The 17,206-nt window shown below is 44.5% G+C and overlaps 1 protein-coding gene across 1 annotated transcript; it reads right to left on the reverse strand.

Moving 5' to 3' along the window:
• Window positions 1–1,711: 1,711 nt before the first annotated feature.
• Window positions 1,712–16,772, reverse strand: RIPK4 (receptor interacting serine/threonine kinase 4). Its single transcript, XM_053935057.1, has 7 exons — window positions 16,487–16,772; window positions 8,496–8,644; window positions 7,678–7,727; window positions 6,494–6,652; window positions 5,516–5,622; window positions 4,756–5,008; window positions 1,712–3,852 (listed from the first exon to the last, which is right to left on the reverse strand). The coding sequence occupies exons 1-7, from the start codon at window positions 16,769–16,771 to the stop codon at window positions 2,675–2,677; spliced, it is 2,181 nt and encodes a 726-aa protein (XP_053791032.1). The 5' UTR covers window position 16,772; the 3' UTR covers window positions 1,712–2,674.
• Between the last annotated feature and the right edge of the window lie 434 nt (window positions 16,773–17,206).

The following is a 17,206-nucleotide window of genomic DNA, read 5'->3' on the forward strand; positions in this document are numbered from 1 at the left end:
CCAGACTGTGCCAGTGTGCAGGAGCTGTGCAGGCAGAAAACACTGTGCAGGCAGAAAAACCACATCTAGAGATGAAAAGGTGAAGGTTATGGTCACGAACATCATTTCACTGTATCGTTTTCTTCTTATGTTTCTCCCTGGGCTGAAATAGCCACCTGGGGCCATGGTCAGAAGCCCAAAGGAAGCGGATGAGCACAGTGTCTGCAGAAATCCTGCAAGCAACCTCTGCCTGATCTTGGAGGTGAGCAGGAAGAGTTGATTTTCATCTTTCAGCCCTTTCACCTGCAAGGGAGCAGATGGGGACCTGGAGCAGGCTCAGCTTCATGGAGCCCTTTGTGTCACAAACCACCTCAAGCCCACCTCCCAAGACTACAGGGTTTTTTTAAAGAACACACCTGAGATTGGAAAGAGACAAAGAAATGCCTGTAAGCTCTAGGTCAACAGCCAGAGACTTCAGCTAAGTCAGAGGAGTACACATACGACTAGAAAAGTCACCCGTAGGAGACCTTTACAAAACAGTAATTCCTAATTGCTGCATTATTGCCAATTTAGCACCCCCACTCACCTCTCCTGCCCCCAAGGAAGGCTGGTTCACAGGGAAAAATACCCACTCCAATACTGGCAGTATGTCATTGCAATCCTTTGTTGTTTTTTTGTCTAGTGCCAGCTGTGTTGCCTTCTCTGTAATGCATAGCTGGTGCCTGTTATTGTGAAAGACAGCGTGGAAATAAGGACTCATGAGTGTGGCCTCATGTTTAATTAGAAGCTAATGTACTATTATTATTAGGCATTGAAGGAATGTACTGGCGAAGCAGTGTTTGAGCTGTTTTAAGAGCATTTTATAAGTGTACTTTCCCCTTACCTTGCTGGTGTGAACCACCTTTATTAGGAGGTTCAAGGCTGCTGTTACCTGGTCTTACAGCCCTTTTGCACTTCAGACAAGTACTGGAATTTAGGTATCTTTAATCTCACTGTTCAGGAGACTGTGAAATAGAAGGGAATGGTGTGTGCTAGGCTAAGCCAAGCATTTAAGCTTGAGAGACCAAGTGGTCTGTGCTTGAATTTGCTATATTGAGACAGTGATTAAGCACAGCTTAATGAAACATGGCCACCTTATTGGTCTCCAAAGAAGTGGAAGGAAGCAGGAAAATGACAGTTGTTCGTTGAGTGAGCAGTTTCACTGTCAGCACCTTTAGGAGCTTGCTGGGACTGCCATGCTCTGCTAAGAGTGGCATTGCTTTGTAACTTCCATGTAGTGGCATGAGCGTGGCTTCACCATCTACTTTTTAATTCCATTTCATTCTCCACTAACAGCTACAGCATAAGAGGAAACCATCCCAGTTGTGTATAAATGTGTTACATGCATAAAGATTAGGTTATGTTAGGCTTTATTCTACAACTTTGTTCTGTAAATAACAAACACCTCCCATTCCTTCAAGCTCCTGACTTTCTGTAAAGCTGTAGGGAATGTAAAACTGAGGGCAGCCTTACATGTGAACAGTTTGGGCTTCAGCATCATTCAAGACAAGGCTGGATGGAGTTCTCAGCAGCCTGATCTAGTGGAAGGTATCCTTGCTCAGATCAGGGGGTCTTTAAGGTCCCTTCTAACCCATTCTGTGATCACTAAACACATGATAGTTTTGTTCTTCTGTTGTTGGCCAATGGGTTTTCAGTTGCTTTATCGACTCCAAAATACAGACAAGTTGTGGAACACATTTTTTTATTAATAACAGGCCACATTTGTACTTTGAAAAGAGTGAAATTAAAAGGTGTATTAAAACATACCCACTCTAAGCAATCTATTTTCTTCAGTAGAAAAAAAGCATACAACAGGTAGAAATCCTATATACACAGTATATCAGTTCCAGTCATCAGCCCCTCCAAACAGTGTTTTGCAAATTGGTACAGTGATGTTAGAACAGACCATCCATTTCCAGTCCAGTACAAATTTGAGCTCTTGACTTGCTCATTTAAGACAAACCACTAAGCACCTAGTCCAGTTTACTGATCTCAGGATACATACAAGGGAGTACTGTACACGAAGACAGTGTTAAGCTTTTACTTCTGCTTATTCTTTTTGGAATCCTGCCTTGTTATTAAGTCTGCCTCATAAACTTTGAGTACATGGAAATCTGTAATCAATATCTCCATTAAAAAACGTAGCAGAAACCTGATTAACTGTACCTTAAACAGCCCTTTCCTCAACTCCTGCATTAATTTCAAGCAGACTGCTGTTGTGCTTATTCTAAACTGGAGGCTTTCAGCCCAAAATATCAATTGCTGCAATGAACCATGTATCTATGCCATCTATTTTTTTTTCTTTTTGTTTTGATGAAAATAAAAAAAAAGCATAATGTTAGTTCTTAAATTAGTTTGGCACATGAGGGGGAAAAAAAAAAAGCAGGGAGGAGAACACACAAGTTGCATCATTCTCTCAGAACATCCTTGGTGAGGGGAATGTCCAGATCCAGGCAGGGTGGGCAGGCACGGAACGAGTGACACAGACCACGGCAGACTCCAGCTCTTGGCCTTGCACCTGGCCTCAGCCACACTCAAACACCTCAGTCCATCAGCTGCCACCGCTGGTGAGCGCATCCCTGCGCAGCTGGAGAAGGCCCTGAGCTCCAGCAGCCTCCTCACACCAGGTAAAAAAGCACCACTCTGCACCTTTTGCTTAAGTGTCACTTAACAACACCGTAAGCGAGCTGTTCCTGCTCTGCTGAGCGGGCGGGAGCAGGGCCTGACACTTGGGTCTCGGCATGTCAGTGTGGGCCCCGTGCTTCAGGAGAACCTCCACCGCTTTCGCGTGCCCCCCCCGCGCAGCCAGGTGAAGAGCTGTGAACCCCTCGCTGTCAGAAATATCGATATTTTCTGCACTGACAAGTTCTTCTACTACTTCAGAGTGCCCGTTTTCCGCAGCAAGGTGCAGCGCTGTCCTATTTAAAGGGCCTCTGGCTAGAACGCTGGCCCTTTCATCCATCAGCAGCTTTGTTGTGGCTAAGTGGCCGCTGCGGGATGCCAAGTGCAGGGCCGTGTATCCTTCTGCCGTGGCGGCCTCGATGTCTGCCCCGTGCTTGAGGAGTAGCCTGGAGGTGCTGGTGTGGCCGGTTTCGGCGGCGATGTGGAGGGCAGTCTGCAGGAGCCCGTTGCGGACGTTGACGTCCGACTCCAGGTCAATGAGGAGGCGGGCGACGCGGTAGTGACCCCGCTGGGCGGCCAGGTGGAGCGAGGTCCTTCCGTCCACGGTCTGCACGTTGACGTCGGCGCCGCGCTGCTTGGCCAGCAGCTTCACGATGGGGAGGTGGCCCTGCCAGGCAGCGTAGTGAAGGGGCACCCAGTCGTCCTTCCCCTTGATGTTCACGTTGACGCCTCTTCTCAGCAGGATGCGCACGATGTTCTCCTGGCCGTACTGGCAGGCTATGTGGATGGGGGCTCTGCCCTCAAAATCCACCTCGTTTAAGGATGCATTCTTATCAAGCAGCATTTTGGTGCTGAAGTCATCCCCATTTTGGGCAGCAAAGTGGAGAGCGGTCCACTGGTCCTCATCTTTGGCGTTGACGTTGATTTTCCTGGCCATAATCAGTTCCACGATGCTTTTAAATTTCTTCTCGATGGCTATGTGAAGAGGGGTGGACCCTTTCTTGTTGGTGAGGTTAGGGTTAGCGTTGTACAGCAGGAGCCATTTGACACATTCTTCTTGACCTGCTTCAACAGCCAAGTGCAGAAGACTGGAGTTCCCATCTAAAACAATATCAACATCTTGAGGCTGGAGGATCTTCATCAGCTTGCTGGTATCTCCAGATAAAATTGCCTCCGTTAACTTCCTCTTCTGTATGTCTGTAGTACCAATATCTGAATAGATACAAGGAAGAAAATTTTTACCATGAGGGTGGTGAAACAACTGGAACAGGTTGCTCAGAACGGTGGTGGATGCCACATCCCTGAACACATTCAGCTTGATCTAGTTGAAGATGTCCCTGTTCATTAAAGATCCATTCCAACCCAAACTGTTCTAAGATTCTGTGGAAAACACAGCATCACAATTCTGATACCCATCAAACCTTACCTGCCCATGGTTTCAGCACTGAGCTGCCTGCAGAGCAATTCACCCCCCCTTGCTCCACAGGAGTCCCAGAACATTTTCAGGTTATATTTGAGCCCCCACTAACTCTCTTTGTTGTGGTATGAAGACCAAAGGATGTTGTGGTTGATCACCCTGCACTAACCATTGTTTACCTAACTAAAAACCAGATGTCTGGGGTTTTCAGCACTGGAATGAAAAAGTGAGGGGGTCTTTAGCACAATAGCCCCAAGGGCTGCTGAGAAGGTGACTTGAGTCCTCTCAAAAACTAAGGTGCTGAGGTTTAGGCTTAGTGTAACTGAAAAAAGCCACAAACTCAGCTGACCTGACTGGGCAGTGGCTTTAATCCCACATCAAGCGGGATGCTGGACTAGTAGTGACCTCCCTTCCAACCAACCTCTACATGACCGATTCTGTAATTGCTTTAATGGGAGTTTACTCCTTTACAAAAGTAAATGAGATTTATTTTTTTCTCATTAGATCATGTTCGAGAACCACATAATTTTTTTTTTTGTTTTTTCCTTTTAAATAACTACCTCCAGTAAACAAATTTGTGGTGCTGACAGCAAGAGAAAGCAAGGCTAACAGTAATTTCCAGAATGTTATTCTACTCTCCAACCCATTGACTCCCATGCCCCAATCCAAACAACTACAAAGGAAAACTTGACCATTACCTGAACTCTCCCGTTCAAAGGAAAGGGAAAGGGATCCTCTGGATGAAAAAGCTGAATCTACAGATGAAACTCCTGAAAGCCGCTTGTCACTGGAGGCAAGTTTGGACTCAGAAGAGCTGCGGCTGAGATCCTCAGGGCCTTCCATGGTCTGTGAAATCCCTGAATCCAACTGGGACAACAACTCTGAGAGACTGTAATCCTTAACTGATGGAAGAGCAGGCTCCTGTTTCTTCTGGGATAGTGCACAAATCCCCTTCAAGAGAAGCACACAAGCATTTTAGAAAGGTCAGCAAACAAAACTGATCACAAGGCATTACAGAAGAAACATAATTTTTTTAGTTTGCAGGTAGCCTTAAAAACTATTTGTATTAAATGAAACCTATGAATTAGGTCACTGAAATTTTTTCAGAAGCAGGAGGGCAGCTGCCATCAGTACTCAGAGCCACTAAAGCCACGTGGCTCTTCTGTCTATGATGGTTTTTAAGATCAGTCACACCCACACAGTTCCAGCCTTTATTTCCTAACTGTCCAACTCTCCCTCCACAAAATAAGATGCACTTGCATTTGGTTCTGCCCTGAGGTTTTCCTGAGCTGGTCCATGCCCCTGCCCCTGCTTGTCCTTCACCAAGACCCGCTTCTATCAGGCAAGGTGGTGCTCAAAAGCAGCGAAGAGAAGGTTGATTGGAACCTTCCATGTCGTAAAGGAGCCTGTTCCTTCCAAAACCCTGCAAGTTTGAACACAAAGTGAAAGAGAAAATACCTCAGGCTGCTGCTCTGGGGCATTCTTGGTGTCCAGGTCCTGAGTTATCATCTCTTTTGTTTCATCTTCTGGTTTTTCACAAAGGGCTTCTGTTTCTGAAGTGATTTCTTTCAAGAAAACAAGAGAAGGTTTTAGTGCTTGGTTTTTCCAGAAGGAGAGTTTTTGAAATACCCTGCTGCCTTTCTCTATCAATTGAACTTAAAATCTCTGAGATACTGAGGGAGAAGGACTCCAGTGCTGACCATTCCATCCAGCACCTCCTCAGTGGGCACAAGCGTGCAGCCAAGCCAAGGGTACACACGGCTGCTCAAACAATTCATTTTCAGTCACACCAGACTGCTGTTACACAGGGGCCACACTACAGGACTGAACTGCTGGCAGATTTAGATATGGTTTGTTTTTTTTTTTTTTAAAGATGGAATCCATCATTCCTTGTTTGAGCAGGAAGAGAGGGAACAAGCAAATCTCTCCCATTAATGTTAAATGAAGCTACATCCCTCTGCACACTTGAATTCGTAACAGGTGCTTTGGACAAGTTCAAACCTTTTACTGGCAGAGAAGTGACTGTACAAACTGTTTCATTACAAGAAAACAATTCAGTTTCTCAGCATACAACAGTACAAATTTCAAGAGCCAGTTCCTTCAATGCTTTGGTACACTGCAAACCAAACCAACTCCAGCTTGGCTTATGTCCTGACACTCACTATCAGAAATAAACATAATTTCTGTCTAAATGAACCAACTGGCTCAGTACAAGGCTTGTGTTTACATAACACCATCGTGGTCAGACATGTCCTCAGATAATCCCTTCCTCCACAAATGAGTAAGTGGCCTGTATCATTGTCTCCACCACACAATGTGCTCTATTTACTCTGTCACAGAGCTTCTCAGCGTTTACCCAAAGAATTAGCAGACTCCTGAGCAATAACATGACTCATAGAAGGATAAATGGGCAGCCAAGTTAAGAGGAAATCTTACCTTGAAATGTTGGCCGTTCACCAGGATCATCTTGCCAACATTTTTGCATCAGTTTGATCAAGTTATTACATGAATGAGGTCTGGATTTGGAAACAGCAGGTAGCTCTGGGCGGTGGCCTTTAACTACTTTTACCATAATATGTAAAATGTTGTTTTCCTCTGCAAAGCAAAAGCACACAAATTTAGATGTCCCAGCAAAAGGAATCACTTCTTTTTTTCCCAAGAGCATTAAGAGTGCATTAGGCTGAAAATTTGTTTTCACACTTTTTTTCCTAGATTTCTTATCAATAGGGGGGAAAATTGTTGGTTGTCTTCTCCAACAAGACATTTTTTAATATCTTGAAGCAGTAACACCTGCTTCTCATGTATCATTTAAAAACAATTTTCAGCAAGTGACTGTGTTCTTTGTCCACCTATTAAAGATAAAGAACAAAAAGAAAGAAAAAAACTCAAACAGTTCTTTACTACCTCTCTTTGGATTTCCATAGCTGCTGTAAGAAAACAGAACCTTAGGTTTTATTTGGACCAGGTACCTGAACTATTCATAAAGGTGAAGGAAGAACACAAATCAAGAGGTGCAGTAGTGCAGCTCCTGGCTGTAAATCAATCACTGGGCTAAACGGAATCGCTCACTGGGAGAAGAACTAATAGTAGACTGGAACTTGTTGGGACATGTTTGCTATACATAGGCCAGTCACAGACACAGGAAAGTCATAAAGAATAAACAGCTGCCTGTTGAGGTGCATTTACTGCAGGGTGGAACAGGGCTTATTCTCACAGACAGCTTTTCTTTTTTTTTTTTTTTTTTTTTTTAAGGAACAAATCTGTACCCACAATCTACAAATAAACTGCAGAACCTCTCTACAGAGGAGCTGCTTCTGAACAGCAGCAGAGCTGCCTGCCAAGTTGGCTTTGCCACACACTGATCTGAAGCTGTGCAGCAAACTCCAGCAGAAGCAAAAATGTGCAGACAAGGGCCCCTGCAGCAATACAGGTTCTGTTTTCACGACATAGCACAAAGGAGGACTTAAGCTTGTGACCAGAAACTGAGATTTTAAAAGTCTCTACCACACAAGACTGTCAGAATTTGGAAGTCATGCACAAAAATCTGGGGCTGCTGGGACAAGAAGTGTGCTTATCAATGGGAAAAAGGAAAAAAAAATCCAAGATAACACACAACTTACCTGCAAAAGGCTTCTTCTGTGTAAGAACTCCCCAAACCACGATGGAAAAGCTACCAAAAAAAAATTTAAAAGGTAAAAAAAAAAATCTAGAAAAATTTTTAACCAAAAGAACCTCACAGAAGTGTAATTGATTTTCTTTATCCCTCCACTTCTGCACCTAATTCAGCTGATGAACACACACACACATGCACAGAAGAATGCAGCTAAGACCCATGATTTCAAAGTCTAGCTTTGGCAGGGAGGAACCTGAGGCAGCAAACACAGGAACTTGCTGGAGGCTGCCAAGTCCTTGATAGCATTTACCAACCACTCCACATGCACCCTGACAAAATCAGAGAAAGCATTACAGTGGATTTAATTTAATGCTTCTGCCCTGCAAGATGACTTTAAATAAATCAACTTAATTTAGAATAAGAGATATCTTTTTAATCTAAAGCTGTGATTTCCTTTTCCTAATAATCTTGCCATGAAAGAGGAGCCAAAGACCTAGTGATGAAATCCACTGAAGATAACTCAGAATTTTATCACACACTCAAAAAGTAGGCCAGGATGTACCTTTAGAAGGGAAATTAAAGGTGGGCAGAGTGCCTCCCACTGCCAGCTGCTAACAAATAATTTCAAGACCCAGGATCACCTGCAGTTTTAAAAGGCTTCTCTCTACCCTACAAAGACTTGCAAAACCCAAAGCAAATGTGACACATTTCAAGACGAGGCTCAAACTGGATTTAGGGATTTCATGCTTAAAAAAAACAAGTAAAAAAGGGGTCATTTTACAGGGTTACTAAAATAGCATTTAGGTGTTTTCATAGTTCACTGACCTGTACACATCATGTTTGGTGTCAAAACACCTGTTTTTCTCCTTGATGCGCTCTGGAGGAAGATAGGCAATCGTGCCACACAAACCATCCATGCTGATGTCATGGGAATGGGACAAGCCATTGCACTTTGCAAGCCCAAAGTCAGAAATCTAAAAAAAGAGGAGGAAGAAGGTGAGAAAAGTGCATGGTACCATCAGACTTTCAAGGTGTTCACAAAATATTTTCTGCAAAGAACAACAGGATCATCCAACAAATACAGTGAAGGGCTGTTCAGAAATATTAAGCCAATAAAACATCTCTGGAAGCATCATGCTATGGTAGGTTTTTCTTTATGGTTAAGCTAAAAGAAGAAGAAGAAAAAAAAAATAAAGGAATAAAGGCAAGCAGTTTTTGCAAGCAGCAGCATGCCAGCCCATTACATAGCAAACACAACAAACAGTCAAGACAATTTATTGTAATTTAAACCAGTCGAATTTAGCTACTGCAAACTCCTTTAATGTAATTATTGGCCCTGCCACCCCCTTTCCCTACATAACCTCACAGTGTATGAGGTGTTTAAAAGTCCTGGCTCTCCAATGAACTCTGGAGAATCACTCTTCCAGGTGTTCTGTTACACTGACCATGCCAGTGAGGACGAAGCCCAACAGCAGAGCCACCAAGTGCTAAAAATCCCAAATGGAAACACACACACACACACCAAAAACCCACACTGGGAACTCTTTTTGGCAGCCAGGAGATAGAGCAAGTTGGTGCAGTGACGCAGGGAGCACAGCTGAAATGAGCACAACAAGTGACAGCAAGTTTATAAAAAGGACACACCTCCACTTTAATTTCAAGTGTCAAGCAAATATGCATTCATTTGCTCTCAAAGGCATACCAATCATCGAGCAAACAGATAGGCCAGGAATTTCCTTTGTCTTACTTATTTCCCACTGGACAAAAATGTCTATTATGCCAAGTGGAAATTTCAAGAAAAGTCAAGTCTTTTTGGACCACTGAACCCACTGATTTTTGTCTACCTGTCAGATAAGATTCCCCCTCCCCCTAACTTACACATTCCTTTTATCTAATATATACTCAGGTTTTTCAATGACTCATTGCCCTTTTGATCTTCACAGCTTCTCCTTTGAGAAAGTTTTCCCTCAAAACAACAAGCATAATTAAAAAAAACTTTTTTTTTTTTTTAATAGACTCCGACTGTACACTTTGAGAAGTTTCTCTCTAAAGATACCACAGAACTAGTTGTAACACGTGTCCATTACTGGAAAGGGAGAAAACTGCTGCCAGCTTCAGCCTCCTGGAGAACAGGCACATTACACAGCCATGCAAGGAATCTCCTTTTGCCATAAAACAAACAAAGCAACCCACACAGCTTCAGCAAGAACTTCTCCCACGGACAAAGAGCTCAGCAGAGGCATTCTGAGGAGCTGGAGAAGTCCTGCACCCTAAAGCACAGGTATGTCCAACCTGTTGTCCCTCTTTAATCTGTAATGTGGGAATGACTTGAGAACAAAAAAACCCACACACAGGAAAAAAAAAAAAAAAAAAGAGGGAGGAAAAAAGGGAAAAAGCAAAGTCATCTGTAGGAATAGTTTCTCATCCTTGTAGAGCTACACTCTCAAGAGAGGGATTGCTGGACTTCTCAAGCAAGCCAAGCACTGGACTCCAGGAAAGCCGCAAGGAACCGTTGTCCACACGCCAGGTCACCCTGGGAAGAGTCAAATTGACCACTGCAGGAAATGCTGCATGAGGCTGGGGCACTTGGTGCTCCACAGGAGAACAAAAGCCCAACCCCAGCATCACACCAGGCTGTGGTGTCAGGTTCAGAAATGAACTGAACCCTGCAAGTCTGAACGGATCCGACGTGGTGAAGCGCTGCTCTCCTTTGATTAACGTGAGGCAGAGGCTTGTGTACTCCTCAAGAAATCCAGGCATAATTAAAGCCACACACCTCCCTCTTTGTCTAAACAATGGCGTGTTTCCTATTGCATGAGTTAAGAAATAAAGATGAAATGCAGACAGCAGGGTGACACTCCTGTGTTTGGAGCCACCAGCTACGGTGTGTGAATCTAAGGCTGGGGGCTAAGGCAGAGCTGAGCACTCCAGACAGAAAAAGTCACCCTACAAACTAAGAAACAGCTAAGGTACATAGCATACACCCTCCCTGGGCCAGCAAGAGCTTCACCTTGTGGAACTGTCCCTACCTAGTGTGAAGGACTGGGTGTCAATTAATTAAAAAGTCACCTGTACAGCAGGGCTTCCACCATACCAAATTCTGCAGGAGAAAGCACTGGAAATTGAGGAATTGTTATCTTGCAGGCTGCAACAAAACAGCGACATTCTGCAGACAGCTTTTCGTGGCTTTTATTAGTTCCTCTAGGGCAAATTTTCCTCACTGCATGGTGTATTTAGGTATGCAGGTTCTTTAAACACCAGTGGGAACTGCGCAGTGGGTGGAAGATACAGCCATTTAACTTGCCTGGTTTGCCTTTAAATTGCTTGCCAGGCACCTCATTCTGCAACTCCCTTGCTGGGGAAGGCAGTGAAAGTGGAGCACCCTTCCCCACTCCTTCCTCCACATCCTTGCTGGTCCCCACCCAGCCCTTCCCCTAAATTCTGAGCGAATCCACAATCTCGCTCCTCACACTGATGCCTTGAGAATGCTGACCTAGAGCAGAGGCTGGACAGAGCTAAAGAATAAAGCAGGGATTTATGAAAAGGATCTCCTCCATGGATCCACCTTGGGCAGCACCAGAGCCCAGCCAGGGCTGCAGCCAAGAGGAACCAAAATGGTCCCAAAATGCACGAGCGCTCCCGGGGGCTCTCACTGGGATCAGCTCTGCTCCATTTGCACCTTGCAGTTCATTGTCCCATTCCAGCTTTAGCCCAGGCACTCCCATCCTGCTTGTTTTTCTCTCTCCAGCCCACGTTGTTTGTGCTCTTGGGCCTGAGCTTTGGATCATTTGTCCTTGGTGCCCAGCTGGAGAAGGAATTATTTTGTGTCCCTGCTCTGTGAAGAGAGCTCATCATCCCCTAATGTGAAGCCCAGACCCACACACTAAAGCAGCACAGAATGTGAAACACACAAAAGCTAAAAACCTGAGGCATCAGCACCAGTGATTTCAGGTGGGTCCCTTCAAAAGCACACGTGGCACCACAGGGGAGACACGGAGGCGACAGACTGCTCCATGCAAAACCCGCGGCGGGGAGGTGGGGAGAAGGAAAGGAGCCTTGGCCAGAGCCCACGCAGGCAGTGGGAAGGTTCATGTTCAGGCAGCTCTGCTCCTTCAAGGGCTGCATGAGAACCAACACGTGAGCGCCGAGCAGGGACGGGAGCTGCACATGTTTTCCTGCCCACTTCCAGCAGTGTTTGCTTTACTGAAGGATTCCAAGATCTGGAGATTTCTATTTTTTTTTTTTTTTTAGTTCAGTTTATTTTTAACCTCATGCACGCAAGACATTCTCTGCTTCTGCCATTTGTGGACCTTTCCACTCTAGTTCATACAGAAACACTCACTTGCAAAGTTTTAGATGCTTTAAGAAATTATTTTTGTAGTTCTTTTGTATTTTGCAATTTTTTTTTTAAACTAGAAGATATGCTCACATAACTACAACAGCTACTACAGTCAGCTATTCCCAAGCACTGCAGGGATCTAGTTCCCAGGAACAAAATGAGTGCTTGGAAAGTGCCTTTTTTTAGTGATGACTCCTGACAGGCTGCCCTGAACTCTGCTCTCACCTCCTGATGTCCTGAACTGTGCACTTAGCTCCTGATGCTTTATGTCATTTTTCTGCAAGCAAAACTCAAGAACCCGCGGCAATGGGCTCAGGGACAGAGTTCACCAAAAGGTTTTCTGCATCAAATTCACTGGATTAATTTTTAATCTCTGCTGCAACATCCAGCATTTGTCTCTGTACAAAGTCTCTGCACTTGGATATTGAGAATGCCCCCACATTTGTCTGTGAGGTATAAGGGTGTCTGGTGGCAGGGGATGTTTCCTTTGTTTGTTTTTTCTGGGGGCAGGGGGAAAGGCTGTTACATTTTTGTTCTTAAGAAATGCCTGAAATTTTAAAAAAATTTGCATGGGTCACAGATTTGGACTACTAAAAATTACAACTAAAAAATAATTCCAAATACCAACACAATGCGCACTTCAAACCTATGTCTTTATGAATAGGTTTTTTTTCTTAATGAATGCACTTCAGTTAGCTTCTAAAATAAACTTTTCTGAAACAGACTGTATTTCCATCCTTTTCCAACCTGCCCTGATACTTTTAACTCCTCCAAACCAGTTTCAGGTGGGACATTTGCAATGCTCTTTTCAGAAGCAGCACAAACCAAAGCCAAACACCCATTTTAATCCATTGTGAATCTGCATTACTCTAACAGGGATGGTTTTGTTCCCTCCCCTGTGCCACCACAATTAGATCAATCAGAGAATTGATCAAGGTGCAAACCAGCTTTGTTAGTTGGGATTAAAGAACCATGCAACAACAGCCCTGCATGGAAACCTTGATCAGGAAGGGTAGGAAACAAGCAGAAGGGACGCACAAAACAAAGGCTCTCCTCATCTGTAATAACAGGAGAGCAATTGCAGCTGATAAAAAAGTGGCTGTGCTACCTACATCAGGCAGTCTAATAAAAGGAGACAACTGCTCTTTACCAGCCTGGCCTCTGGGTATTGCTTGTACCTACAGTTAACAACCTACATGAAGAAGCTTTCTGATAATTAAATTTGCCATCTGACTAGGTTGCTTCTAACTCCATTCTCAGAAATTTTGCAGCTGAAGCTGCAAAAAATAAAAGTGAAGACCACAGAGGCAAGACCATCAGCACGGTACAACACAGCAGCAAATTTCACATTGGTTTAAACTGGAGAACTGGGGAGGGGAGAAAAGCAACTACAGAGGGCTTAAAGCAGTGCACAGCTGAGAGCAGCTTGTTCTGCTTCAAGTTCTTTAAAACCAAAATCTAGGAGATGAAAAACAACTGGTCAGGCTTGTTTCTGTGTATACATGAACCCACACATATATACATGTATGTCTGTGTATGTGTACAAATACATATATGACAAGATGAGGAGCTGCAAAAAACCCAGGCTGGATAGTGACAGAAACAAGAGCTTAAAAATAATGTTTCCGCCCAAAAGTATTAAGCTGCAGGTCGGCTTAATTTTAAACACCTGAACAAAAAGCAACACTCTTGACATGAGATTTTGGAAGACAGGAAACCTGTGAAGCAGCAACAGAGATCATGCAACAGGCATGGCAGCTGGCAACAAGTTGGGCACGAGATTTCTGCACGTGGTGGGGTGTTTATTCTCCTACCAAGGGCCCTGCAGAGAGATCACATTGCAGCAGGGAAGGAGCAAACTCCCAGCCCACGAGGGCAGAGCTGGAATGTGGCATTGCTTCCCCCGTGCCAGCGATTGCCACATCACAGCAGCTCAAGGGATGCATCCAGAATGCGTGTGGAGGGCAGGAGAGCTGAAGAATGAGCTCAAAAGACGTGGTCCAGTTGAGCAAAGAAATAGATGTCAGACAGTGTGTAAATATTGAAAGATTGAGTATGAGGAACACTGGAGAAAGAGGCAAGGGAGGATCTTGTTGGTAAAGGTTGACACGAAGGAAGACAAAGTCTGCCTGGGTATGAAATAATCCTGCCAAGGAAAGCACAGTGTTTAAGGCAAACAAGAAGGAGCAGGACATGGCAGGGAAGGCAGCTCCCAGCACCAACTCATACCAGGGAGGATGGATGCATCCACCTTCCAGAAAACAGCAAAGCTTTACCTTGCGCTGTACACGTTACACACAAATATTTAAAATCACCAGGGAATCCCCCAATGTGCCCTTGGTAAAGCTAATATCTGTCTATCTATATCCCTGCCCAGGCTAATGCCATCCTCCTAATTATCCTCCCAGTTCAGCACACACTTATGTAATGGCCAGGCTTTATGATATGGAGGCACCCACTTGATGATAAGTTCTGTACAGCAGCACTGCCTTAGTCACCAGCCTCACTCAGGGCTTTGACAGTGAGCACAGGGCTTGTAAAAGGAGCAGGGTGTGTTTGCATTTAACTGCAGGATGGCACAGCAGCTTTTCCAATGCTCTCCACTGGAAGACTGACTGTTTCCTGGCTCAAGGGCAAACAGTTTGTAAAAGTCCTCCCTACCTCCAAACTCTTCTTTTGGAGTCTGCAACATCTCTTCACTCACCTTGGGACTCTATTAGGGACAGGTCACATACTAAATTAATGCTGACATTTAAAAACACTTCAATCAGCAGCTCCATTAGCCCTCCAGCAAGAAAATGCACATTAAATCAAGCTGCAGGGTCTGAAAGTTAATTGTAAATTTCACGCCACACAAGAAGAAGGTTAGGGGCCACATTTTTAAAGTGAAGGCGCCTCACAGAATATGTTCATCTGTCATTTTGCATATGGATTCCTGTGCCTGCTTTGCTTCTTGGAGGGCTTTCCAAGATGCCTGTGGATGTAAAAGACTGCTGGCTGGAAAAGGTTTGGATTAGACCATTCCTTCCTGGACTCCGTGGAAAGGATCCGAAGACCTTGATGTGTTTTGCACAGAAGCACATCAGGGATGTCAGCAATGACCTCACCAGAGGCTTTTTTATTTTGGCACATTTTGCACTTTGCCCCCATTGTGTTACATCACCACCCTGATATAGGCTGTGCAGCAGGCAGAGCATCAGGCACTTCAACCTCCTGAAACAGTGAGAAAAACACAGCCTTGCTATCTGGGCTCACGGATGAGTCAAGAATCAGGAATTTAAGAAGTTATGCAAGCAAGCATGAACTTTTAAGTAAATAAATACTTAGCAAAGGTCTCTCAGCACGATTGTGTGAGAACAGGCTTTCAGCAGTTCAAATCCTGATGTTGTGGTCATAATAGCATGATCACCTGTATATGCCTCCTACCTCAGAAAGAAAATCCTTCTAAGAAATAAATGACTAAGAGACTTAGTAAAAAAGCTGAGACCATCGCAAGTGTGATTTCATTAGTGGTACACACCTCTTATGGCTCCAACCCTATCATGACATCAGGAAATCTGTCTTTATTTAATGAAAACTTCATTTTTAGAAGGATACAGGCAAGACCAAAGGCACTTGATCAGTGAGGGGGCCAAGAAAACAGGGAGCAGATGGATTATGACACTGCTAAAAAAAAAATTGAACACTTAAAAAAAAAAAAAAAAAACCACAAAAAAAAAAAAAAAAAAAAAAAAAAGGGGAAAAAACTGTATTTCAGTCTCAGTGATCCCTGAAAAGAAAGTTGAGAAAGCAAGCACAACCTCCTCGGTCCAGCTGACCACAGAACCTCCAGCAGAGAAGGCCAACAAGTTTGCCAGTTTACTCTGGAAATGGATAACAAAAATAATTTCATGCTGCTACAGCCACAAAAGAAATTCCTTTCAGTGACCTCTGGTATGCATGAACAGTCAGGACAGAGATACTTCCTCACTGTACATGCCCTGAGCAAATGGAAATGAGCTGCCTCTGGGAAGGCTTCCCCAGGCTCCAGCTGAAAATGAGATCTGTGCATTTAGTGGTGCAGACAAAGACCCAGAACAAGGCAATCTTGGCAACTGAACAAGTGGCAAAGACGATTTAGAGGTTCACACCACTTTTCTTCCTGTTCTCAAAAGAAATTTGTAGCAGGGCCCATTAGGTCTCAGAACCAGAGTTCGCTGCATCCTTCTAAAATTTCAGGAGGGTTCCCACGGAGTTCCCTAACCACACCTCTATCTATGTATTAAAATGGTGCATAAACCAGGTGCATTTATTTAAGGGCTGTATTTGGGTGGATTTTAATGTGGGAATCAGAGGGGTTGGGTCAGTGGGCATTTCTTTAATTCTAAAGGAATGCTGCTGGTTTCTAGTTGGTTTTTTTTTTTTTTTTTTTTTTTGCATCTGGCAGGAGCCATGGGGGAACATCCAAAGGTTGGATACCCTGGCACAGAGCGCGTACCTTGACGTGGTAGTGGGCATCCAGCAGGATGTTTGCAGGCTTGAGGTCCAGGTGGAGCAGGGGCGGGGACATGCAGTGCAGGAAGTTCATCCCCACCGCTGTCTCGTGGATGATGCGGAAGCGCAGTTCCCAGGGCAGGGGCTCGGAGGCCAGGAGCTTTTCCAGAGACCCCGTTTCCATGTATTCCATGACCAGGCCCACCGGCTCTCTGCAGATGCCATAAACAGGAAGGATGTAGCGAAACTTTGCCATTTCCATCTTCCTGGCTTCTTCCAGTAACTCCATGCGCTCCCTGGGTGGAAAAGAATGGGAGGTGAAGGATGGAGCAGCTGCTTCTCCTCAGGCCAAGCACGCACAAAACATTTCTTATAACACCCAACGCCACATTTCACCATCACCCCCTGACTGACCCCACGCTGCATCTCACCAGCCTGCACTCCAGGTGTATTTCCATATTTACTGATTTGGGGTTTTATGCTTTCAATGGTAGGCTGTGGAAGAGGTTTCACAGCGACTTCTGTGAGCCAGAGAGAAGTTTGATCAGAGGATCCGTGTTTACCCCTGAAAGAATTTCCTACCAAGGTCGTTGACATAGAAACCAAGAAAGCAGGAAGGATAAATGAGAGAAACATGCAACTGTCAATTCCAATAAGCACTTTGTTTGTCTTTCCTGTCCAATGAGTAAACTTATAGCTTTGTAAGAATGCATAAAAAGCATGC

The sequence above is a fragment of the Vidua chalybeata genome, chromosome 2 (assembly GCF_026979565.1).
Source record: "Vidua chalybeata isolate OUT-0048 chromosome 2, bVidCha1 merged haplotype, whole genome shotgun sequence".
NCBI lineage: Eukaryota > Metazoa > Chordata > Aves > Passeriformes > Viduidae > Vidua > Vidua chalybeata.

What these genes read in the sequence shown, in the direction of transcription:
- RIPK4 (XM_053935057.1), bottom strand. Translation starts at nt 16,771, where the DNA reads ATGGAGTTACTGGAAGAAGCCAGGAAGATGGAAATGGCAAAGTTTCGC. An exon ending in ACAGAAGAAGCCTTTTGCAG is followed by an intron (nt 6,653 to 7,677) that starts GTAAGTTGTGTG and finishes TTTGCTTTGCAG; the next exon opens with AGGAAAACAACATTTTACAT. An exon ending in TGAACGGCCAACATTTCAAG is followed by an intron (nt 5,623 to 6,493) that starts GTAAGATTTCCT and finishes TTTTCTTGAAAG; the next exon opens with AAATCACTTCAGAAACAGAA.